General features: G+C 33.5%; 1 protein-coding gene across 1 annotated transcript; it reads right to left on the reverse strand.

Annotated features, from left to right (window-relative positions):
* Positions 1–21,419: 21,419 nt before the first annotated feature.
* LOC142525027 (putative alpha-amylase 2) lies at positions 21,420–25,534 on the reverse strand. Its single transcript, XM_075629198.1, has 13 exons — positions 25,185–25,534; positions 24,613–24,679; positions 24,440–24,473; positions 24,286–24,323; positions 24,035–24,161; positions 23,720–23,946; positions 23,209–23,354; positions 22,976–23,088; positions 22,636–22,724; positions 22,331–22,453; positions 22,206–22,241; positions 21,947–22,045; positions 21,420–21,866 (listed from the first exon to the last, which is right to left on the reverse strand). The coding sequence occupies exons 2-13, from the start codon at positions 24,628–24,630 to the stop codon at positions 21,675–21,677; spliced, it is 1,242 nt and encodes a 413-aa protein (XP_075485313.1). The 5' UTR covers positions 24,631–24,679; positions 25,185–25,534; the 3' UTR covers positions 21,420–21,674.
* Positions 25,535–25,553: the final 19 nt, after the last annotated feature.

The raw sequence follows: 25,553 nt of genomic DNA on the forward strand, positions 1-25,553 counted from the left end.
AATATATCCAGGGTCATGAATTATACATGCATACATACATACATACATATATTTAAAATCTTATATTTTTTCATTAAATTTATTTAATACATTGTCATAAAATCGATATGATTTACATAATGACAAGATAAAATAAAAGAGACCATTCACCAAAACGAACATATTAATCTATACATACTATTTGCAAATCGAGAAAAAAGAAGTGAGAACATGTTAAAATAATTCGTAATTCTTCTTATTGAGTTGTGTTAAACGTCTAGCCCAAGTTCACGGACTTAGCTTATCGATTCAGGACGAACTCTCTTGATCTCCTCGAGCAAGATCACGAAGCACACACAAAGGAAAGTAAAATTGCACGGAGACAAAGAAAGATTTACATGGTTCGGCCTTGAATGACCTACATCCACGTTAAGGAAGAAGACTAATTTCTTTATTGAGTCACCAGGGAGTAATTACAAATACAATGATTAATCATCACACTACAGAAGATTTCTATCAAGCTTTTCTTCTTGATCTCTTCCTTTCTGATGTGCATCCGCTGTCATGTATTCTTCCGTGTATTTTCTGTCATCTTTTTTCTATCAGCCGAGAGTCCCCGTATATTGAGTGAGCATCCTGTGTATCTCTTTTTTTCTTTCTCACAGCTTATCCCCAACTCCCCTAAGTAATGGCTCCCAACTTCCCTAACAGAAATTAACCGGTTGGCCCAAATCAATGTTTGAACTCCCATTGACTTATAGTGTAGCATGTCTTTGAGAGACACCCAACCTTTACTCAACAATCTCCACCTTGTCTCACAGAGAACTCGTTCTCTTCCTTCCAACTCCCCTATGGGATTAGTTCACTGTCACCACACTTACCAAGTCCAAGCATTGCTTGAACTTAGCTTGTGGCAGCACTTTTGTTAACATATCAGTTGGATTATGATGTGTTGAAATCTTCTCCACCTTGATACCCCCCTTAGCAATAACATCCTGTATAAAATGTAACTTTACATCAATATGTTTACACCGTTCATGATATACGAGATGTTTTGTTAGGTGAATAGCACTTTGGCTATCATATTGCACTGATACACTATCTTGTTTAACTCCGAGCTCTATCAGAATTCCCCTGAGCCACATTGCATCCTTTACTCCTTTAGTTAAATCTATATATTCAGCTTCGGTAGTGGACAATGCCACCACAGACTGAAGAGATGCTTTCCAGCTTATGGCAGTTCCATACAATGTGAAGATGAGTCCGGTCATGGACTTCCTTGAATCCAAGTTTCCAGCGTAATCAGAGTCAACATACCCGACCAAGGGCTGAGTTAATTCAGTTTTTGTAATGCCTGAAATAATATCACAAGTTGTTGATTTAGTAATACGAGATTACTAAATAATTAATGATTTTTAAAGAATGAAATATGACATATTTTGGTCATATGATAATATGTCATATTAAGTCCAAATGATCTGAAATTTGGATATAACGTAGAAAACTCAAAGATATAGAAGTTTCATGTTTTGAGTTTTGATAAATTTGATCGTTTGGCTGATCCAAATGGATATACCGGTGTTAAAATGTTAAATATTATATATATTATATTATATTATTTTATTAATATAATATAATATTATATTAAAAAAATTAAAAATTAAAAAAAATTAAAAAAAAAAAACTTTGAGGCGGTGGAATTGAATTGAAACCGTACGAACAGGAGGCAACAGAAACGTGAGTTGAGAGTGAGGGAAATAGAGTTTCGATTTTCTTTTCGATCGTGCGATTTATCGATTTATCCAATCGACGAACCGACTTCAGTTCTGGGATCGTTGACACGAGGTCTTCGATTTGAGGTATAAATTTTATATTTTTGGTGATGTTTGAAATTCATCGATTTCTGGAATAAATCCAATAAATTGTTAAATCACACTGAAATTGAAGATTGTTGAATAGTGTATGATCTTAACGAAGTAGAGAAGATTATTGTGTTGTTGTTTTGAACTATTCCTAAATTATTATAATTAGGGATTTTTAATCGTTGAATTGAAATTGGTGAGTTGTTTGTCAGCTGTTATTAATTCTGATTATATATTCGGAGTCTACGAAGTATAGGCTACACGTTGATATAAAGTTTTCGCAATTTGACGGATGTTGTAAAATAGCCTATTATTTGATGTTAAATTAATTAGGGTGTATTTGATGGTAGTATTGTGAATTAAATACACCAGAATATTAAATTATTGAGCGATAATAATTTATAATCGAGTTTCATATTTTGTTGAATTAATTGTTGTTGGGCTATTTGATGTTATATATTGAGGCTGTTATGATTGTGTTGATACGGTGACAATGATCTGATAATTATTGTTGAATTATTTAGATACATCACAAGCCTCAGGATCAAAGAAATAGCCAGATTGTATATATATTCGATTATCAGGTTCGTGTTGACGTACGAGCATATGTTGTTATTGTTTAGTATTGATTAATATTATTGTGTTGAACGACGATAAATCACTGGATTTGGGTGATTTGGTATTATATTTGTTGTTTATTATTGTTGATGGTTATCGTTGTTGGGAGACGTCTCGTTGATGTTGTTCGTTCAACGATATTGCTGTCGCCGGTGTTGGGTGCGACGTATCGTTGATGTTGTTATTCGTTCGACGATATTGCTGTCGCCGGTGTTGGGTGCGACGTATCGTTGATGTTGTTATTCGTTCGACGATATTGCTGTCGCCGGTGTTGGGGTGCGACGTATCGTCAATGTTGTTGTTCGTTCGACGATATTGCTGTCGCGGGTGTTGGGGTGCGACGTATCGTCGATGTTGTTGCATTGTGATGTTGTTGAGATTGTTGTTGGCTGATTGTCCAGAAACGGCAAAGAGAGTATTTCTGTTATGATTTCAGTTATATTTTATGTCGTTAATATAACTGTTATGTATTACGATGATAATTGTTGTACATGCTCACCCTTTGGGGGCTGTTTCTGTTGGGCAGGTTACAGGACTATGCGTGAAACAGGATAGTGGTGAAGGACTAGGTGTGTCTAGTTAAACAGTCATGTAGTTAATAGTAAATAGAAACAATATGGTTCATTGTCTTATTTGAGTTGTATGTGTGTATTTATTAAACTGTTTCTACTACACTGACGTAGATAGTGTGGTGATGGCATTATTTTGTCGTATATGCATTATATTATTACGTCGTCGAAAAGAAAATTTTTATGCATATGACGTCACATGTTGTATGATTACGTGACGAGGTTTGGGGCGCCACAGTTTTTTTCTTGAACAACAATCCTATATCTGGTTGTCCCTTCAAGTATCTCATAATCCACTTCAAGGCTTCCCAATGAGTGCTCCCAGGATTTGACATGAATCTAGAGACCACACTCACGACATATGACAGATCCGGTCTAGTACAAACCATTCCATACATCAAACTCCCCACCCCACTAGAATAGGGCACATTTTCCATGAGCCTCTTTTCTTGGTTATCTGTGGGACACTAATCACTGGACAATTTGAAATGTTGCCCTAAGGGAGTATTAACTTTCTTAGCTTCATGCATTCTAAACCGTTGGAGTACCTTCAAGATGTACAAGTTTTGATTGAGAAAAAGTGTTCCCCTTTCTCGGTCTCTGATTATTTCCATCCCAAGCATTTTATTTGCTTCCCCCAGCTCCTTCATATCAAACTCAGAGCTCAACTGCCTTTTAAGAGCTTCAAGATCTCCTCTTTTCTTGCTTGCTATTAGCTTATCATCAACATATATTAGCAAGAACGTACTTGGTTGAGCCCCTTCATTCTTCATAAATAAGCAGCTGTCAAATTTGCTTATCGTGAAGTGTATATTTGTCATAAACTCATCAAACCTTCTGTACCATTGCCTCGGGCTCTGTTTAAGACCATATAGGGACTTCTTCAATAGGCACACTTTGTTTTTGTTTGTTTCCCTTGAGTATTCTTCAGGTTTGTCCATGAATACGGTTTCCTCAAGTTCACCATGGAGGAAAGCAGTTTGACATCAAGTTGTTCCAATTCTAAGTCCAATTGATTGACCAGGGCTAGCATGAGTCTAATGGAACCATGTTTAAGAAATGGAGAGAAGATTTCTTGGAAATCAATTCCTTCTAGTTGCGTATAGCCCTTTGCCACTAGTCTCGCCTTATATCTTGCATTAGAATTGTCTGGACAGCCTTCTTTCACCTTAAAAATCCATTTACAGCCTACCACTCTCTGCCCTTTTGGTCTATCAACAAGTTCCCACGTTTTGTTTTTGATTAGAGAGTCCATTTCCTCCTTCATTGCTTCCAGCCATTTACTTCTGTCTTTACTTTTCATGGCTTCAATGAATGTTGCAGGTTCAGTGGTTTCCACCTGCTCAGCTATTGTAAGTGCATATGATATCATATCGGCTTGGGCAAATCTCTGAGAGTGGTTTGATCTGTCTCCTTTGTCTGTCTCTTGCTAACATGTATTGATTTTCATCTACTTCTGATTCAGGTTCTTGTTCCAGATATGATAGTCTTTTATCAGTATCACTTTGGCCCTGTTGTAGTCTCATTGACTCCCCGGCATTCTCCACCTCAACTTGGGAACTAGGGGTGAGATTTTCGGTTGTAGTAGTAGTGTTGCCTCTGATATGTGAGTATCACATCTTGGTTTCATCAAAAGTAACAACTCTTGTGATAATACACCTCGGGCCAGCTTGTTTTAGGTTCCACAGCTTGTATCCTTTCACTCCCGGGGGATAGCCTATGAATATACATCTAAGAGCTCTTGCTTCTAGTTTATCTTGCTTGACATGTGCATATGCCAAGCACCCAAAAACTTTTAGGTCCGAGTAATCTGCTGGTTTACCATACCAGTACTCCATAGGTGTTTTGGACTTCAAAGCACTAGATGGACTTCTATTGATCAAGTAACATGCAGTGGCTACTGCTTCTTCCCGGAAGGTTTTAGGTAGACCAGCATTTAAAATCATGGACCTTACCGTTTCAAGCAGAGTTCTATTCATTCGTTCAGCCAGACCATTCTGCTGTGGAGTTCCAGGAGCAGTCTTGTGCCTGACAATGCCCTTTTGTTGACAAAACTCATTGAATTGCTCGGAGCAGTATTCAAGGCCATTGTCTGTCCTTAAGTGTTTTAGCTTTTTGTCTAACTGATTTTCAGTCAGTATTATCCATTCTTTAAACTTTAAGAATGCTCCGTCCTTCGACTTCAATACATAAACCCATAGCCTTCTCGAGTAGTCATCCAATATTGTCATAAAATACCTTCCACCTCCATGTGTGACTGTCCTTGAAGGTCCCCACACATCTGAGTGAACATACTCAAATGGTCTGGATGTAGTGTGACTTCCTACTCCAAAACTTACTTGCTTTGCTTTCCCAAGGATGCAGTACTCACATGTTTCCAGACCATGAATCTTGTCTCCACGGAGAAGGTTTTGTCTTGACAATTCAATTAGCCCTGTTGTACTTATGTGGCCAAGTCTTAGGTGCCAAAGTTTAGAACTGATATCTAGTTTTTCAAGGTTAGAAGACCCTCCTAGCACTGTATTCCTGATAGAATGTACGAGGAGTTCTTTCTAACAGCCCTCATGATAACAAGAGACCCTCTAAGAACTTTCATGTTTCTGTTCTCATATTTGAAAGCATATCCATTAGCTTCAAGGGTGCCTAATGATATGAGGTTCCTTTTAAGTTCAGGGACATACCTCACTTGTTGCAATACTCTGTCCACTACATCATGCATCCTCAGCCTTACATTTCTGATTCCCTTCACTCTGCATGACTTATTATTCCCCATGATAACCAGTCCTAAGTCTGATTCTTGCAGTGATTCGAACCAGGACTTTGAAGGGCACATGTGGAATGTGCACCCTGAATCCAGTATCCACTCATTCATTGTATCTTGATCTGAAATTGTAAGGGCTTCAGCCGATCCATATCCTTCTAAGGCCACAGATGCTTCACCATCATCATTCTTCCTTTCTTGGCCCTTTTTCTTCCTTTCTGGACAGTCACGCTTAAAATGTCCTTCTTTGTGGCATATGTAGCACTTATATCTTGTGTGGCTTTTGGATCTCGATCGGCCTCTTTTGTCCTTATAGTATTATCTTTCAATCCTCCCCCGAGTGTTCAGACTCTCACCATGAACGTGCCCACCATGAGTGTGCCCTTGTGTCTGGATCCTTTTTTGTAATTCTTTGGCTTTGATGGCAGATTGTACCTTTCCAGGGTGATGGATTGTTCCCTTCCATACAGTAGGACATCCCTAAAATGTTCATAAGAACTTAGGAGGGAATTGAGCAATATCAGAGCCTTATCTTCTTCTTCTAACTTTACTTCGATATTCTCAAGATCATCAAGGATCTTGATGAAGTCATCCATCTGGTGAGAGATTCCCTTGCTTTCTTCGATTTTGTATGAATACAATCTTTGTTTCAAGTACAACCTATTAGCAAGGGACTTTGTCATATACAGCTTCTCGAGTTTACCCCACATGGCAGCAGCTGTGGTTTCTTTTGAGACCTCACGAAGGGGTTTATCACCCAAGCACAGAATTATGGCACTTTGTGCCTTGGCTGCATTGGTCATCCTCTCCTTCGAGTCTTCTTGTGATGATTCTTCCTCCTTCAAGGACTCGAGAAGTCCTTGCTGAATCAGGATGGCACGCATCTTGATTCTCAATATCCCAAAATCATTGTTTCGCGTGAATTTCTCAATGTCGTACTTCATTGATCTCATCTTCTTGATTTGTCGATCAATCGTGGATTGGATTCCCACGGACGGCGCCACTTGTTAAACGTCTAGCCCAAGTTCGCAGACTTAGCTTATCGATTCTGGACGAACTCTCTTGATCTCCCCGAGCTAGATCACGAAGCACACACAAAGGAAAGTAAAATTGCACGAGACAAAGAAAGATTTACGTGGTTCGGCCTTGAATGACCTACATCCACGTTAAGGAAGAAGACTAATTTCTTTATTGAGTCACCAGGGAGTAATTACAAATACAATGATTAATCATCACACTACAGAAGATTTCTATCAAGCTTTTCTCCTTGATCTCTTCCTTTCTGATGTACATCCGCTGTCATGTATTCTTCCGTATATTTTCTGTCACCTTTTTTCTATCAGCCGAGAGTTCCCGTATATTGAGTGAGCTTCCTGTGTATCTCCTATTTTCTTTCTCACAGCTTATCCCCAACTCCCCTAAGTAACGGCTCCCAACTTCCCTAACAGAAATTAACCGGTTGGCCTAAATCAATGTTTTGAACTCCCATTGACTTATAGTGCAGCATGTCTTTGAGAGATACCCAACCTTTTTTACTCAACAAGTTGGGTACTTTTTTATTTAAATTGTGTAGGGAATTTTTATTTTTTTTATAATAATAGGGAATTTTTAAGAATACACTCGTCTGCATCAAATTAAAATAATTTTTCTGGTCCCTGTTGATTAAAATATTTGAAAATATGATATTCCAAAATTATTTCTGCATGCATATTCAACTGAGTACTTATTTCGGTCATGCAAATTTAAGTCGCAATTAGTTTTTATGAGGTGCTAGTTTCTTTTTATCGCCACTAATTTACAGATAAAGTGGCCTCGATTCAAATAATTGCTAATTAAATTTATTACCTGCATGATGATGGCATGGTGGATCATGCAAGAAAAATAATCATCGTTCCAAATAAATATTGATGTTTAATATTTTTGTGTCATAATGTAAGTTTTTTTTAATGGTGTCATAATGTAAGTTGTACAACCCAATATAAGAGAAATGGAAATGCAGGAGTTAATATGAATTTACAAAGCCGATTATTTACAATTCATCTAATATCAAAATCTTAAATTTAAAATGAGATCTCAGCACTCGATCTCGAGACTTAATTGTAACAATCTTTTTCTCAAATTACAAACAAGAATGGAATTATAAGATTTGAAAAGCGTGGTTAAACATAATAAATGTAGTAAAAAAATTTCTCATGTTTAAAAAGGAAAGGTTTACAAAGGAAAGGAACACGATTCATGATTTGACCGGTAGGTACTTGTGATTGTCAGTGAGTTTATACTCTACTAGAGATATTCTTTTTCTCTATTTCAATAACATTATATCACGAAAATTTTCACGTTTTATTTGTTACATATATATTGATAATTCAAAACATTTGATCACATTATAATGAGAAAAATTACATGATATTGAATTTGAATGTCGCAAATATATTTTTTACATTAAATCAAACATTTCAAAGCTTCAAATGATGGCAAAAAATACATGTTTTAGACTAGAAAGATTCACTACAAGAAATTTTTTAATCAACACCTCTACGACAACGATTTTAACTAAAACCGTTGCCGTAGATCATTTTTTTAAGCAAAAGACAACGGTTTTATAGGGACCGCTGTCATTGAGCATTTTTTACAATGGTTCTGTGAACTGTTGTGTATAGCAGTCTTATAGTGCTATTTGGCGACGGTTTAACTTACAGCCATATTTAGCGACGGTTTTACTAAACCCGTCGCTTACGGTTTAATCAAAACCGTCGCTATTTTAAAATTGCGACGGATTAACTTACAACCATATTTAGCGACGGTTTTACTAAACGGTCGCTACATTTAGCGACGGGTAAATGTTTTCACTTAGCGACGGTTTTAATAAACCTGTCGCTAATATTAGCGACGGTTATAGTTTTACCGTCGCAAAATACGGTGTAACCAATTACCGTCGCAAAAGTTTTTATAAATACCACCACTTTCTATCCATTTTCTTACCCCACCTCACAACACTAAAAATTTTTCTCCCTTCCACGATTTTAGTTTCGATTTAATGTAAATTTTTTCCCTTTAATTTTTGGTAAATTTTTAAATGTTAGTTAAGATCAAGAATTATATTATCACAGTAATATTATAAGTTTTTTTAAATTTATTAAATTATTAAAAATAATTTTTTATTTATTTTACCGAAAATATTAACGACAGAAATCATGATACAACCGTCGCTAAGGTAGCGACGGAATACATGAACAATTTGTCGCTAATTTTAGCGACGGTTTCTTAATTCCGTCGCTACAATTGTAGGCAACGGTTTTTAATCTTCGCTAAATAACGACGGTGTTACATAAATCCGTCGCTAATTTTGTAGGCAAACAACAGTTTTAAAATACCTACGACAACCATTGTCATAAGCCTTTTTTCTTGTAGTGATTAAACGTGATATATCGTACAAAAAATTACGATATAAAAAAATTCATACCAATACTATACTAAAAATTTCGATACTTATAACTAACAGGTCGATTATACCGAAATTATACAATACACCTAAGATTTCGATATGATATCGACCATTTTATACTTGAAAACAATATAGTTTTAAAATTTTATAAATGTATTGTTTTAAAATATTATGTATTTTCGATGTTTCAGTATTCCAATATATACTTAAATTTTCAAATTACATATCATTACATTAACGAAAAATTCGATATTGTTACCGTACCATACTGAAATCTTGGATATACCAAAAATTCGATTTTTTTCCCTCTGAAAAAGATATTAGATTGTATCCAAATCTCAATACATTATAATGTCAGATTAATTTTACAGAAATTTCGACGAAATTGCGCCCGTTTTTATTTTTTTATTTTATATATATAACATTCCAAATATTTTAACAATTCAATATGTTTAATTATATGTAGTTATCGATTTTCACCATCTATAAATTTTGAAAAAAAAAATTAACGTTCTACCCTTTGCGCAATCTATTAGACAGCTCAAAATTTCTCAAAATTTTAGAATTTGGAAATACACATGTTTAATATTAGAGTCATGTCATAAAATACAATAATGATACACATAGTTATATATTGTTTTTGACATTATAAAAAAAAAATTTGAGTAGTTTAAAATTTTGAGTAATTTTATAATATCAAAAACAATATATAATCATGTACGTATAATTCTTAAAAATATACGAAACCCATTCAATATATCTTTTACATTCAATGCGTCCATAAATACGTTTCTCATAATCTACCTTTTCAATATCAAAAAATCATCAAGCTCTATCTAACCCTCGAAAAGTTATCTTCGATTCGAGAATTAGTTGTAACAAAAATAATTGTAACAAACCAATACTCCAAGTCGAGAAAAAAGGGATCAAAACTTCAAATACTCAAAACACACAAGACTAAAACTCGGTTCTCCTCCCACCCTAATTCACATCCTAAAATTTACTACTTCCGGTGAATAAATCCAGATAATAAAATACTTGTATAACCACCGTTTGAGTTCTATGAACAGTGATCAGATGAACTTAACAAATACATGAGAGAGAAGCTTGCGAGGTAGTTGGCCAACAGTGTATTACAATGAAAGATAGATGGGATACCTTTAATTATTATCATTATTACCAATAAACCACTTGAGATACGATTTTTTTGTCAGAAAATTTTTATTTGAAAATGGGATAGACACATTCTAAAAACCTTGTGTGTTTCCCATAAATAAATTAATGGCGCTTGTCAGAATTTCAATCATGAGCCTACGACGTATATACATCTGCAGCCAAAAAGCATTCTCTTTTCCCAACATAAAAAATTAAAAATAAAAATAAAAATAAAAATAAATCCCTGCTGCTGCCCTAATAATAGTATTCCTGCCTACCACCATTCATTCATCCCATCTCTCCTACTGCTGCGTTAATTTCTTGAATTGTTAAATTATTTCTGATACTTCCTTTTTCTCTTCTACTGCATGAACCGTTTATATTTTTAGATTTAATACATGGAATAGAAGTCAATCGCATATAGAAAATAAGAGTGGGTTTGAAATGAAATTGCTGAAATTAATTATCAAGAATGAGTCCACAAATGTATAGGCACTGAGAATGGACAGCGAAAAGAGGGAGCTAGCTAGCATGTAAAAGTTCTACTTTTTAAAGAACTAAAGAAAAATCTAATCACTATCTCGTTGAAGCATGGCAACTGCACTGCTTGCTAGAATTCTTGCACAACATCTAATTCATTGTATATGAACATTTATATAAAAACATTCAAATAAAAATTTCTTATTGTTTGAGGTCAAGAAATTCAGGAATTAACCTACGTAGATAGAAATCATGAAATTTTTTGATGAAGCCAGTCAGCAACCCAATGAATCCGCCGGTACAGAAGCAACGAGATTATGAAACAAACAGCTAGCTAGAGGTCCTTTCAAGTTTCAATTATTGGATATGCATTTGCAGGTCAGAAAGGTGTATAAATTCAATAGCACAAGCAATTACAGTATATTTCGGTGTTAATCTTTGGAAAATCATTCAAGCATATCAAAATATTAATTCTTCATGTGGCCTTAAACGAATGAATCTAAGATGCAGAAAGCAAATGGAAAAATGAATTATTTAAACTCGTCAATTCATGCATGACATAAACCGGAAGAAACAAAGTGATTAGCAACAAAAACAGTGACGAAAAAAAGATAAAAACAAACATCAGAAGAAATTAAAAGATCCACTGTTTGACAATTAAACAGCGGAGATAAAATACATCAGGAGTAAATTAAGCCTTTACCTTAACTTGTAAACGGGGCAACAGATTGAAAAATGGAAAACACACACATGAAGTGCGTGTTCTGAGGTGTGACCGGAGCAATTTTTCACGAGGGTTTCGCAAAGAAAATCCAACAGAACCTAGTTGGCAGTATGCCCACCTCCTCCGCAAGTAAATTTTTTTTTCTGAAAACAAAATCTAGACAAGAGGAGGTGGACAGAATGCCAATAAATTCTGTAAAATACCCTTTGTAAAACCCACCATGAACTCAAAACCTCAAAGATGACAATAATACGTACGAGTGGACATTGTATAAATACACAACAATTAAAAATACAGAGACCAGAGCTGCAAGAATTACATGAGATGAGAGATGGGAAAGAGAGCAGTTGGGTTACTATTTAATAAGTAAATCGTACGTGTACTACAGAATAAGAGAGAGTGAACACAAACTGTGAAAAATTATTAAGTGTGATGGTGAAATAACGTTGAATGGTGGGTGTAAATTTATCTTTGGAATACACAGTTCAAGGAAATGCTTGTTCTATATTATAAAATTTGATATTTTTATTAAAACTGCACCAAAAATATTTTTTTCCCTAAATATTCTTTGTTTTTAATATTAGATTCTTTAAAAGAAAAAAAAATTATTAACAAAATCCAAAATAAAATAAAAAATGAAAATTAATTTGAATGTATAAGTTACCCAGACATGATTGCATAGGTTAATTTTTAAATATAATTTGATGTTTCAAGAAAAGGATATAATTTGAAGTCAGGTAAAATACAAACTTTCAAATGGACTCGTATTGTTTTTAGTAGGTTTCTATGATACGATCTCACGAATCTTTCTCTGTCAGACGAGTCAATCCTACTGATATTCACAATAAAAAATAATACTCTTATCATAAAAAGTAATATTTTTTCATGGATGACCCAAATAAGATATCTGTCTCACAAAATACGACGCGTGAGATCGTCTCACACAAGTTTTTATATCTTTTTTATGATGAATTTAAATTTGTTCTTAAATAAAACACAATCATTAAAACTCATTACTTTGGAGTTGAGCAGTCGATTCAATTGATTAAATTGATTCCATCCTCACACTGCTGGCATTAAATATACTTCACGTATATATTTATGGCTGTTTTTTGTGATATAAATTATAATGTAACACTCCATCTTCACGTTTTTTAAAAATCAATTAGCTCTGTTCTTTTATATATATATATATATAAAAAATCAACTCTAATAATTTCTTTTGTAATAATATAGTATGAGATTCGATTTTATGTTTTATGATTAGGCCAATTAAAATAATAAAGTAATAGCATCATATTTTCTCTTAAAATCATTTCACGATCATCTACAAAATCATTTCTCGAATTTGGATTGGATTATATACTCAATACAAGAAATTTAGTATGCTATCGAATTGGTTTAATTTCATTATTTTATAATCCAAAAACAGTTAAATCCGATCGGGTCCGGTAATGCCTAATTTCTTATTAATCTTAAATTTGTCATATAAAATTATACGATATTGATTTAATAATTAATTTTTCTTTTAAATTAATAAAATTCATATAATCCCGACATCATCGGTTTAAATAATTCCATTTAGTTTCTCTTTTCGACATTTTTTATGACGCGAAAACTCACAACCGTTACTTTTCGGTGCGCACTAGGTAGACTTTCGGACTAACGCAATAGCCTACAAACCATGTTAGTCAGGTAAATCACACTGAGTAATTTTTGTGTGACAAACTCGTCCGTTAAAATATCGATAAAAAGATTCAAACAACTTATCATTGTTTGATTCTATTCAATCTTTCCTAAATTGTAAGAGCATGTCTTATCTTTATCAACTTTCCAAGTACTAAATTGCGAACTCATCCATCACCAACTGGTATAAAAAAATTTACAAACATTTTCATAAATCCTACCGTTTATTGTCTTTGACATCCTCGAATTCCATTAAGTTATAACAAGAAATACATAAAATTAAACAGCGTAAACAACATATTAATCAATATAATAAATTATGCGTAGTAACGAGTACCAAAACAAATTGGGACATATGAAACATTTCTAGCCAACATCGATTTGAGATGTGTCGAAGAGGAAAAGATCTTGAAAGTCAACAAACACTGCCACTTGTGTTTGAATCACATTAAAAAGAAGTTGACTATGTTGCTTGTTTTTTTTTTTTTTGAGATAATATATAAAATATTACTTTAAAAAAATAATAATAATGTAAAAGGCCAAGTCGCTTACTTTTTTAGTACAAGATTAATTTAGTGGGGGGCATGTCTATGCTTCCACCACCCACCAAAGTATAAAAAGGTAGCATCCTAGGTATGTTTGATGTGCCTTGTTCATTCGAAGCTTCAAAACTTTGACACAACTTTTAACTTCTAAACAAACCAAAAGAAAAAAGGTTGCTACTGAAAAATTCAATATCTCAAAAAGATTTTTCTATACAAAGTAAATAATGAACATGAGGCCTTACTCTAGTCTATCTCATTTTTTGTTTTTTGTTATTTGAATAGGCAGGGATATGTCAAACTTTTCATCTTAACTTGATGGTGTTTTCTTTTTCTAAAATAACATTTGAAACTTCGAAAACTACTTATTGGGTGTAATAATTGTCCATGTTTGGTGGAGCTGATCGAACCGTGGTGCTTGAACTGTTGTGCGGTTTAAAAGATTTGAGTTGCACCATTACCAGTAGTTATAGCTTCTATAGCTTTTGGTAAAGCGGTAAGCACTCGGTCCTACAATTGGTATCAGAGCCAAGGTCACGTATTCGATTCTCATTGATTGCAAGGAGTGCAATCATTGGGAGGGAGATTGTTGGGTGCAATAATTGTCCCTGTTTGGTGGAACAATCGAACCGTGGTGCTTGAGCTGTTGTGCGATCTAAAAGATTTGAGTTGCACCATTACCACAAGCTATAGCTTTTGATAAAGCGGTAAGCACTCGGTCATACACTACTTTGTTGTCCTAAAAATGTATCTACAGTCGAGCATTTATCAATGTCTAATGAAGATCCATTAATATTATTATTAAATTTTAGATACATTATTGAGCTAATAATCTAATGATAGCTCAAATTGCAGAAATGGGAGTGTTGGAGTCAAACCAAAAACTATTTGCACCACTTTTCAACAGGAATGACTTATAATGCACATGGAGATCCACTCCCGCTACAGCCCCCACCTACTATTTGCAGATTTGCAGCACCCGGAAAATATTTAATATATTATCTTAATATCTCAAATATCATGTATTTTTTTTTTAAATTCGAGATTCAATTAAATTCAAACCTAAAAAAGGAAAATAAAATTAAACACCATCATGTTATATATGTATCACGAGTAGGTGAGAATATACTGATTCAACTACTACATTTACATAAAAGTCAAGTCATTAAAATTATCTTTTACACGAAATCAAACCGAATGGTAACTCAGAATTAAATTGATCACAATTAACAACGCAAACAGCTGAAATATCTTAACAATAACAATTTTTTTAAAAATATATATAAAATAATTGGATTAATATTGATTTTGTTTATCAGACCAATTAATTAAATGAATGAGAGCCCGTGTGTGTTCGAGAATCTCGAAGTGACATCTCTCCTAAGTTTTTTTCCCCATATATTTTAGTAAAAGAATAATTATTTCTTGGAATGTGTTTAGCATTGTTCTTTCATTTCGTTCCCTTTTCCGAGAACCCAAAATAAATTTTTTTTTATTAAAAAAAACCCTTTTGTCGAGTGATATGTCGCACTCATCACACCCACTTCCTGGGCACTCTTCTTATCTTTTTTGTTTTAAAGAAATATTAATAACAGTCAACTGCTCCAACCTTTGAATTCCCACTTCTAACCATGCATTTGGTAAATATTATTTACATGTGATATGGTAGTGTTGTCGTTCATTCAGTACAAGACATGTTTGTTGAGTAGATAAATCGTGAGCATTCTTACATCATTATTGAATGAGTCATCATGATTAATCATCCATTCAATGCTGGATGAAAATACTGTCGATGTAGATTAACAAAACCCGATAATGTCACAAATTAATTAATATATCTATTTAATGTTTGGCTTTTATTGTATATAAGTTGGTGTATGCGTAGTAAATATGCATCAATTTTCAAACTCATTCGCTTCACATTTATTGCCTTGGAACTGCCCCCACCACACTCATTTACTCATTCAATTAATTTGTACATCAAATTCTAACGTACATTTTCGAATCCTAAAATTGCCTACTGCTATAGGGTTAGACTTAATCGACTCGCCTTTTAATTAATTTGAAACCTTTTTTCAAACATAAAAAACTACCATATATATACAGGCCTACAAGTTTTTATTATATTTGTGTAATTTGTTTCATTTGTAATTCTCAATTTATCTCAAAGCTTGCATAAAAAAACAACTGCAAATTTTAAGTGATAATAAACCCATAAACGGTCAACGTACCCAATTTTTCGGTCAAGTTTGAGGAAATATTAATTTAGTAGCTGGAACCTGCAGAAATGCCAGTAAAGTATAAATCGAGTAAAAAAGAAAAATAGTTAATCTAATATAGATTTTTCTTTTACTTAATTACACACATTACTACGTAGAATTTTTTTTAAATACGTACATATATTTTATCTAAAGATTGTTGGTGGGTGGAATAATTTTTGGTTTTTTTTTGGAAAATATTTTTGATGTAGAAATTACAGAATATTGGGCCAATGTAGAAAACATAAAGTTTTTTTTTTTTTGGACATCTCTATATTTTTCTATTTGACATATATTAGAACTGAAGACGAAGAGTAGGAGTGGGCAATCTGATTGGGTTGCCCAAACCCGTACTCGGTTGGATGCATTTTTCGGGTAAATCGATTAGTTGTTCGGGTTCGGGCGTCTATATTTAATAGGGGTCGTGTTTGGGTAGAAAATGTCTACCCGAACTACTTGATTGGGTATCCAAGAATCCGATAATTTTTTTTACAAAAAAATATAGATTTGATCTTGAATGACACAGAAAGTTAGTCCATCTACATTTTTTATCTCGTGAATGACCTTACAAGCCCGATAAACATACAAAAATACCCATGTTTTCTCTACTAAATATAATCGAATTGAAGCACTGATCAAATTGACAAAACTCACAAAACTAAATTTAGTTTATATAGGGATTTAATGAAGCGAGGATGAAGAAGTATATATGTTTATAATTATTATATTTGATGACTCGATTTACATATTTTTTTATTTTTTTTTGTTAATTAATACCTTTTATTTTAAATAATTTCACATATGAATTTTTGTTTAACTTGGTGTGTAAATTAGACATGATTATTGTGATAATCTTATTTTTTTTGTAGACACAAAACGAGAAAACTAAGATTTTTTGAAAAGGTGAATACCCGACCCCAACCCGACACTACTTGGTATCTGACTTAGAGGTGTTATACCGTACCGTACCGAATATTATATATTGTATATCGTACCAAAAATTACGGTATAAGAAAATTCATACCGATAACATACCGAAAATCGGTATATCGAAATTTTGGTACATATAACTAGCATATCGATTATACCAAAAATTTTGGTACGATATCAGTATATACCGTTTTATACCGAATAAATCTTATATTTTTAAAATTTTATACATTTATTGTTTTAAATTATATATTTTAAAGTTTTTATATATTTTTTCGGTATTTCAATATTTCGGTATATACCGAAATTTTCAAATTGTATACCATTACTGTTCCGAAAAATTTGGTATTGTTTCCATACCGCACCGAAATCTTCGGTATACCGAAAATTCAGTAAATTCGATTTTTTCGGTACGGTATCTCGGTATAACGAAAATTCGATATTTTCTCCACCCCTAATCCGAATAGTCGGGTAGTTACTAGAATCAGATCGGATAGTAAAAACACCAACCGAAAAAATCAAGTATCCGAATTTAACTATCCGAAACCGAAAAACCTAACTCGTGCCCTCCCATATGGAGAATCCCAACTTCGAATGACGATTCCACGGTGCCACCACACACACTCACAATAGTGTGTGTATTGTTTATAACAAAGATAAAGAAGAAAGGGTCAAAGCCTCAAGATTGAAGACTTGTGGATGATTCATGCACTTCTCGATGCATATACCAAAAAATTGTATTTATCTACTATTATAAAAGCATGCATGTATTATCCTAAGAAACGCACACATGTATTGAGCGTATAATATAATATAAAATATTATTTATTGCTTATATATATATGTTTTTATTTTTATAACAATTGATTTAGCATGATTTTTTTACAGGATAAAATTTGATGAAATTATGATTTTTTAAATAAAAATTATAGATAAATATAAATTAAAAAATTATCAGATATATCATTTTGTAGAAATCAGTTGAGAAAAACGTGGAATAAACTAATTAACTATCGGATGCGTATGCATGTGAATATTTAATCATTTTACGATATTATACCAATTAATTATTACAATCCACTGCTGATTATCATGCGTATAACCACGAGTCAAACTGTTGACCTCTACCCTATGATATGCGTAATTAATTAAATACTATTTAATACAAAAACAAAGCATGCGTGAACAGTTAAATGCTTGAGAGAAAAATGTTTTCATATGTATTTTTAAATCAAATAAATCATATCTAAATTATTTGTCGTCTTACAATATATTGAAACGTAGGTAAAAATTAGTTAGTAAAGCAGTTGTAAGTGAAATGAAAAAATCTATTTGAAAAAATTGGTTCCTCATGAGGATTAAAGAGCTAGTGAAAAATTAATATATATTTCTAATCTATAAATCATCTTTCTCTAATTAGTTTCAAGTTTTTATTATTTGGGAAAATTTTCAATTTTTATTTTGTAAATTGGCATGTTTTGAGTTTAATTCTTTGAACTCGTCAAAGTTTGGTATTCATCCGATAACTTTGTTTTTGTTTTTTTTTTGTTCTTTTTTTGCTATAAACTACTTAATCCATCATATATTGATTATTTGACACCGATGATCTCCTATGTTGCACATGTGACAATAATGAAATTTATATTAAACACATTATAATACAAATAAACAAAAATAAATGGAAACGGAAAAATTTTTTTATTTCTTCTAATTTTTAAGTATTGAGGTTGTTTTCCTTTATTTATATATTTAATTTTGATCATATGAATTTCAATATGAGTAATATGAAATTTATTCACGTCACAAAGCCACGTATGAGAGAATCAATGCCAAATAATCAATATTCGATTTATTTAGTAGTTTGAAGAAAAAAAGACAAAAAATTCAAGTTAATGTATGGAAACCAAACTTTAATAAATTATATGACTAAAATAAAAAAAATATGCTAAATTAAATTTCTCTATTGTTTATAATGTAAATTTTTACAATAGAAAAAAAGAAGCAGCAAAGTTTGGTGCACATATGAATGTTGTGTGGGAATTGAGGAGTACTTTTATTAGTTGAGAAATTAAAATTGCACTGATAAAAAAACCAAAACAAAAGAGAAAGTGAAGCAAAGTCATTCACATTTCACTCGCAATGAAACACGCTTACACGTAAAACGTAAGCACATAAAGTGTGGGGTATATCAAGGAAGGAAGAATAAACAATGAAACGGGGCATAGTTTTCAAAGAGATTAATCATTTGGGAGATGGATCGATCGGTGCTTGTCATGTGACGAATATATATTATTAATGATGGTGGTGGAGAAAATAAAATCCAATACATATTTTTAGGTCGATTCGAGTATTTTTTTATTATATAAATATGTAAATAATTAATAATGTTCAAGCCTATTTTAATTATTCTTATTATCTTAAACTAAAAGTCAATATTCCTAAAAAACAAAGTCATTAAAACGGCAAGTGGTCATGGATTTGGAACTGATTTTAGATATGAAATGATGAAGCCAATGACTCTGTTATCATGTGATGGGAAAGGGCTATGTGGGTTTTCTTCAACAACCGCTCCCTCCTTGTGTTTGATGTGATGTCCGGGGATAGAAGAGGGCGGGGATGATCGTCGGTGTAATGAAGTTGCACGGATAATGAATTGTTTTTGGCAGGTTTCTAGGCGGAGATAACATAAATGAACCGATCTCACACCGGAAGGAGGAAAATTCCAAAACTGTTCAGGTATGAGACTGTGCATTTGATGATGAGTTAAAAGATTTGATACGTACTATTCATATAAAAAATGTGTATCTTCTTTTCGGTAGCTCATCATATAAGAACACCAAAGTTAAACGTGCTTGATTTGAGACAATTATGAGATGTGTAACACCCTGAGAAGTTTTCTAGGGTACGTGTGAATGAGGACATAAACACGCTATAAAGACTCGTCTTGACACACTGAGGACGTTACAGTTTCAAAATTTAATCAATCTTATTCTTTATCCATATTTAATATTGGCTCTAGTTAAAAAATGTGAGACCATGACTAATATCTATATAATATTAGAAGAAGATCGAGACCAAAAAACTTAAATACAAACTATTAAGAATGATGTACATTATCTAGATATAGATTAACATATAACAGAAAATAGAACATTATAGGATAAGGGGATCCATGTAATCGACCCCATGCACTTAGTGGGATAAAACTTGGGTGGTGGTGTTTTTTGCTTTAATACCAAATTTAAATTAATTTTGTCGACATACATTTTTTTCTTTTTAGTAGACCATTTTATGTCGAAACAAGTAAACAATTAGCAGATCATGGAGGGTGAGTATATAAGAAATGAAAATAGAACTTGATGAGGTGATGATGGAAATTTTAAGGAAATAACATCTTTCATTTGAAGTTAGGGTATGAAATAATGGAGTTTACTCACCAGATTTTTAGCGGCCTCAGCTTATTGATCAACTCCCGACTAAGATATAAATGAACTGAATCAAACCAAATATACTGAAAAATTTAAAGCTTGAATTAAGCTCGAAATAAATGTGATGAAGCTCGATTTGAAGCTCAAAAAGTTAAATTTTTTTCGAGTTCGATTCGAATTAGGGCTTGAGTTCGAAATTGGCTTGAAATATTAAAAAATGTTCACGAGTTATTCGACATATTGCTCAAAAATAAATATCTGAAAGGCTCCGAATCTATTTATTTAGTATATATTAATATTATATTATATATTATATTAATAAAATATCAAGGCTCGCGAGCGACTCACGAACCATTGAACAATATAAATTGAGTTCGAATTTGATTTGAAAACGTTCGAACATTTTCTAATCCGATTCGAGTGTGATAAAGTCTAACATGAATTGTGCTTCAACGTGGTTAAAAAAGTTCGAGCTCAAAACCAAATGTGGAAAATAATGGAAACGTTATTTACCAAACCTTTTTAATTTATTTTAAATAATTGCCGTCGAAAAGAAAGAGTGATCGATCAGCTTTGTATCTGTAGTTTCATCTTTATCGGATCTCATTTCCAGAAACTGCTGTGAGTCCCACGCTATCCTAAACTACTAAACTAAATTTTCATTCCTATCCTACTCCGAGCCGCAATAGTACGAACCTAATATTTACATTTACATGTACCATTTATTTTTTTTCTTCGTAATCAATCTTATTTATATTTATAATCTACAATCCTAGGAAAATAAAAGATTTGATAGAAGAATTTTTTTTTAGCTTCGTATGCGATATTTCTGAAAGACAAGGTGTGTTATACCATTTTATGGTAGATTGGTGAATTATTGGACCGAACTGGATTTGAACCAGCGTAGACATGTTACCAACGAATTTACAGTCCGTCTCCATTAACCACTCGGGCATCGACCCAGGAAGAATCAACTTGAGGCTTATTGGTAATCATGATCAACTTCCTTTCGAAAAAATAAATTTGATAAATCGTTAATACGTCATTATCAGAAGTAATTATCTCTCATTATATAAACATTAAATTATTGAGTTCTCGTATTGAGACCTTACTTGGACAAGCCATTGTGCAAGAAAGGAGGGAAGGGAGATTGTATGGAACGGAAACGAAGGGACCTCTCCTAACGTGAGATTGTGATACATTTTCATACGAGCATAACAGAAATACCAGGTGGCGGCTACTTTTGCCAGACCGCGTATCTGTGGCCACTGGTTGCAAGGGTCCATTCCTTTCCGGAGGGGCACCATGAACCATCTCCAATTTTCATGGATATTTTGTCGCCTATAACTGCTGCATAAAGATTTGGCTGTGCTTCAAGGATATTAATTGAAGATCGACTGTGTATACCTTGACGTCGTCTAGTATCGATCTGTGTTAATCATTTAAATTTTAACTCATGCATGCTTTAAATAAGTTTTCTGTGAAAAAAAATGTGATTATATAGTGTACCAATTTCACAATTTGGTCGTGAATGGAACTGCCCCAGTCGTAGAAATGGTCGTAGAATACTGAAGGTATGCCTGGATGAGTGAGTATGTAGGCATAGCCCTGTACGGTAACATGAACTAGAAGTTTGCAAGCTGAACAAGAAGGAAGTAGGAATACTGACAAAAGGGAAAAATAATGTTCTAAACAAATATATAATCAAGGCACCATGCTGTACAAATTTAAAAATTGTGATATTACAATCAAGAGAAGATAGCAATACCTCCATAATATGATTCGATGGAAAAGGCCAATGAGCCTGCAAAAACAATTCGCAGCATATTCTTGAGAACACCATGTAAAATGTGTGTACAGAAATATGTCTGAAACACTGAACAACGGCTCTACCTGAGTTGATCCAGTGTCATGGTTGTCAAGAAATGTGACTGCCCTTGAAGGCCACCACCCTATAACACCAGGTGGCTTCCCTTGCGGATCACGAAGACGCCAGAGTTCGCCTTTAACAGCTTCCTATCAGCAAGATATTGTACAAAGAGAAAGGTTAAAAAATAGGCAGCGCATGATTCTGTGGTTATTCACTTGTAGGCGAGGGTTTATAATTGTCGTTTCGGATATCTTATAATTAATAGGAAAGCCAAAGTTTTTATAAAATTGTGACAGAAACAAGTTTCAAATTATTACATTCAAATTACCTGAAGAATCCCCTTTGTTGTGAAGTCAAATGCAGCTGATATTTGCCCCGTACCGTCAATCCAGTTGATAATCCTTTGCCTGTGACTATCTGCATTATAGTTTTGGACAAAAATGAGTTGAATCAGTGAATTGAATTTATTCAACTGGTAACACGTATTGAGAACTCTCTTCATAAATTGACCCTTCAAAATGGTAGAGTAACTACACATGTTTAAGATGATAGATGGCGCGGACTAATCCATTTCGATGGAAGCGTGAAACCTTTTTCTACAGAGTGAACTTTTGGTCCTATGGTTTTCATATTTCCAAAGTCACAATAATATCTTCAAGAAGTTATACTTTGGTTGTACTCCAAGTGGTGGTCTCTGTAGTTGCAAGAATCCCAAAATTCTCCAACGGAAAATATAGGCTTCACACCTTCAATATACTCTTTCACGTATTTCGGAGAGTAGCTAGATTGGTACAAGAAGAGAAAGTGGATGAGTTAAAAACATAAACAAACAAAACATACGTCATTATACCGAAATGACAAAATTCAAAAGTTTATATAAAAAAAGCATAAGCTGCTATACCCTCTGGCGAAATCAAACCGAAAATCCTGAAAACCAACAGTATTACGCAGCCATCGAAGCCAGTTGGTAATGTCTCTCCTGACAAAGTCTTGTGTGTGATCTATATTAGGCACCCCATTAAAATTGTCTCCAGTACTTTTGTTCCCCTGAATGGTTATTCAATTGTAAACACTATAGATATGCCAATGATTGAGATAGAAATCATAACCATGAAAAAGTATAAAATCTCAACTCTGTTCACAAATTCAACTAAAGAGAAAATCCCAACTCTGTTGTTCACAAATTCAACTAAAGAAAAAAATAAAACAGATACAATACTTAAAAGTTCTTTACGAGAGGAAAACCCCATAACCCTAGACCAAGCTTGTATTATTCCCACACGCCAAAGGAAAGAGAGAATCACAAATATTAGTGAATGAGAGCAACTAAAAAAGTCACATGAAGCGCAAGCAATTCCAGAAGGTATAAACAAATTAATTTTCCACTTGTGTCCACGCTACCATGTGCTAACCTTTCCACCAGTACAGGATGTAACAGCTTGTTCATCCCACGGTATTGGGATTCCGTCATAACGGTTGTACATTCCACCATTCCCCTGGGTGGTTCCAACACGATGGTTTATGACTATGTCGGCCATTGCTCTAACTTTATATGTTTTCATCTTATTTAGTAAAGCTTTTAACATATTCTCAGAACCATACGAAGAATTGAGGGAGTATAGGTTCTGTGGAAGATAACCTGTCATTTAAGACAATCAGATGAGAAAAATGAACAGCAATAGCACATACAATAAAATAAGTACAGCAATCAATTGAAATTGTTCAACCTTCAGGTGCAAATGAATGGGTAGGCGGGGGCAACCAAGCTGATGTAAAGCCAGATTGTGCTATATCAGGAACCTTTTTCTCTAGGTTACTCCACCAATCATGCTTATGAGACTCCCAATTAAAAGCCTACAAAGCAACTTTTTACAACATAATTTTATCTGATTAAATATTTAATAAATGAGTCGTTTTTTCCTAAAATCTATACTTTCTTCTGCTCGAACTAAAAGATGAAGATATATAATCAAGTCACCTGCAATAAAATTTCTTTCCCATTGCGTAATGCTGCAGCTGAACATAGAAAATAATAGCATGTAAATTCAGTAAGTATAAGATCAACACAAAGAATAAGGATAACATGAACAGACAAGTCCCCAAGATGTCTTAGAATTAAGTGAACATATTACCAATATCAGTCTGCTGATTATTTTGGTCACATTCCTGCATTCAGTTCAAAGGCTACGAGTTAGACTAGTTTTATTACAGAGACAAAATGATACGAAGTTATCTTTAAATTTTTTTGCATTAATGAGTTAAATACACTAACACCAATAAACAAATATTAAACCAAGTTCCTTACATTGGCCGTGTGCCCCATGTTGTATCACAAGGAGATTGCCAAATATCAAGTAAAAAAAATGAAGTTCCTGCGTTCACAAAAAACTCATCACTCGAAATTCCCAACCAAGTTATGGAAGAACTATAAATCAAGAAACAATGCACATGACCACTCGTTAAACATATTATCCCAAATGAAGTCTAACTGAAAATGTTTGACAGGCTTTTGATCGATCGTTATCAAACGCCGTTATCCATGCTCGATACAACGCCATCAGGAGCAGGAATGACCGCAAAATAAATAGGCAAGATTCAAATAGTGTCGAGTATCAATAAACACAAACTAGATCATCAAAGCATAAATTGTTTCATTTTCATGTGATAATTTCTTGATAAAATTCCCGATACTGCCACCCCAGACAGCCAATAAAGTCGATCAACACAGACACGCAGTTTGCTTCCTAGGATTTGTTCTTCTGTGAAGTACAATAATCTAAAAATTTGTAACTAATAGTAGTGAAAACTAAACATTAACGCAACACAACACGAAAACTAGACGGGGACGAAATCCAATGTCAGAAGCGAGAAATATACCACAAATCAGCAGAGTGGTGAAATGAACGATCACAGGATGATTGGAGTCAGTAATCTTTCCCGTTTATATAATACGCAAAAAGCTAAAAAAAGCGACAGAATTCAACCAATTGAACAATGAATCTTCAGCGACGTAAAGTTTAAAGAAGTGGAGAATCGAAAAAAGTCGCAACTTTCGGGCATAAAATGAACGTTTCTGTCGAATTGAGCGAGCCCCGTAGGAAAAATTCAAATCTTTGCAATTGCTTTTGGCTTTTGAGATTCGATTCTTCATGTTTTTGATATAGAATTTTGTTCCTCATGATTAACGGTGGACTGAAACGCAGGAGTGTGAATGCATATAAACTAAGATTTGGGAAACTTCTACGC

Source organism: Primulina tabacum, chromosome 14, assembly GCF_025594145.1.
Source record: "Primulina tabacum isolate GXHZ01 chromosome 14, ASM2559414v2, whole genome shotgun sequence".
Taxonomy (NCBI): domain Eukaryota; kingdom Viridiplantae; phylum Streptophyta; class Magnoliopsida; order Lamiales; family Gesneriaceae; genus Primulina; species Primulina tabacum.

Bases quoted from the DNA above. Each gene is read 5' to 3' on its own strand.
- LOC142525027 (XM_075629198.1), bottom strand. The intron at 23,947-24,034 runs GTTGAACAATTT...CTTAAATGACAG, and splicing joins CCATTCATTTGCACCTGAAG to GTTATCTTCCACAGAACCTA. The intron at 23,355-23,719 runs GTTAGCACATGG...ATAACCATTCAG, and splicing joins CATCCTGTACTGGTGGAAAG to GGGAACAAAAGTACTGGAGA.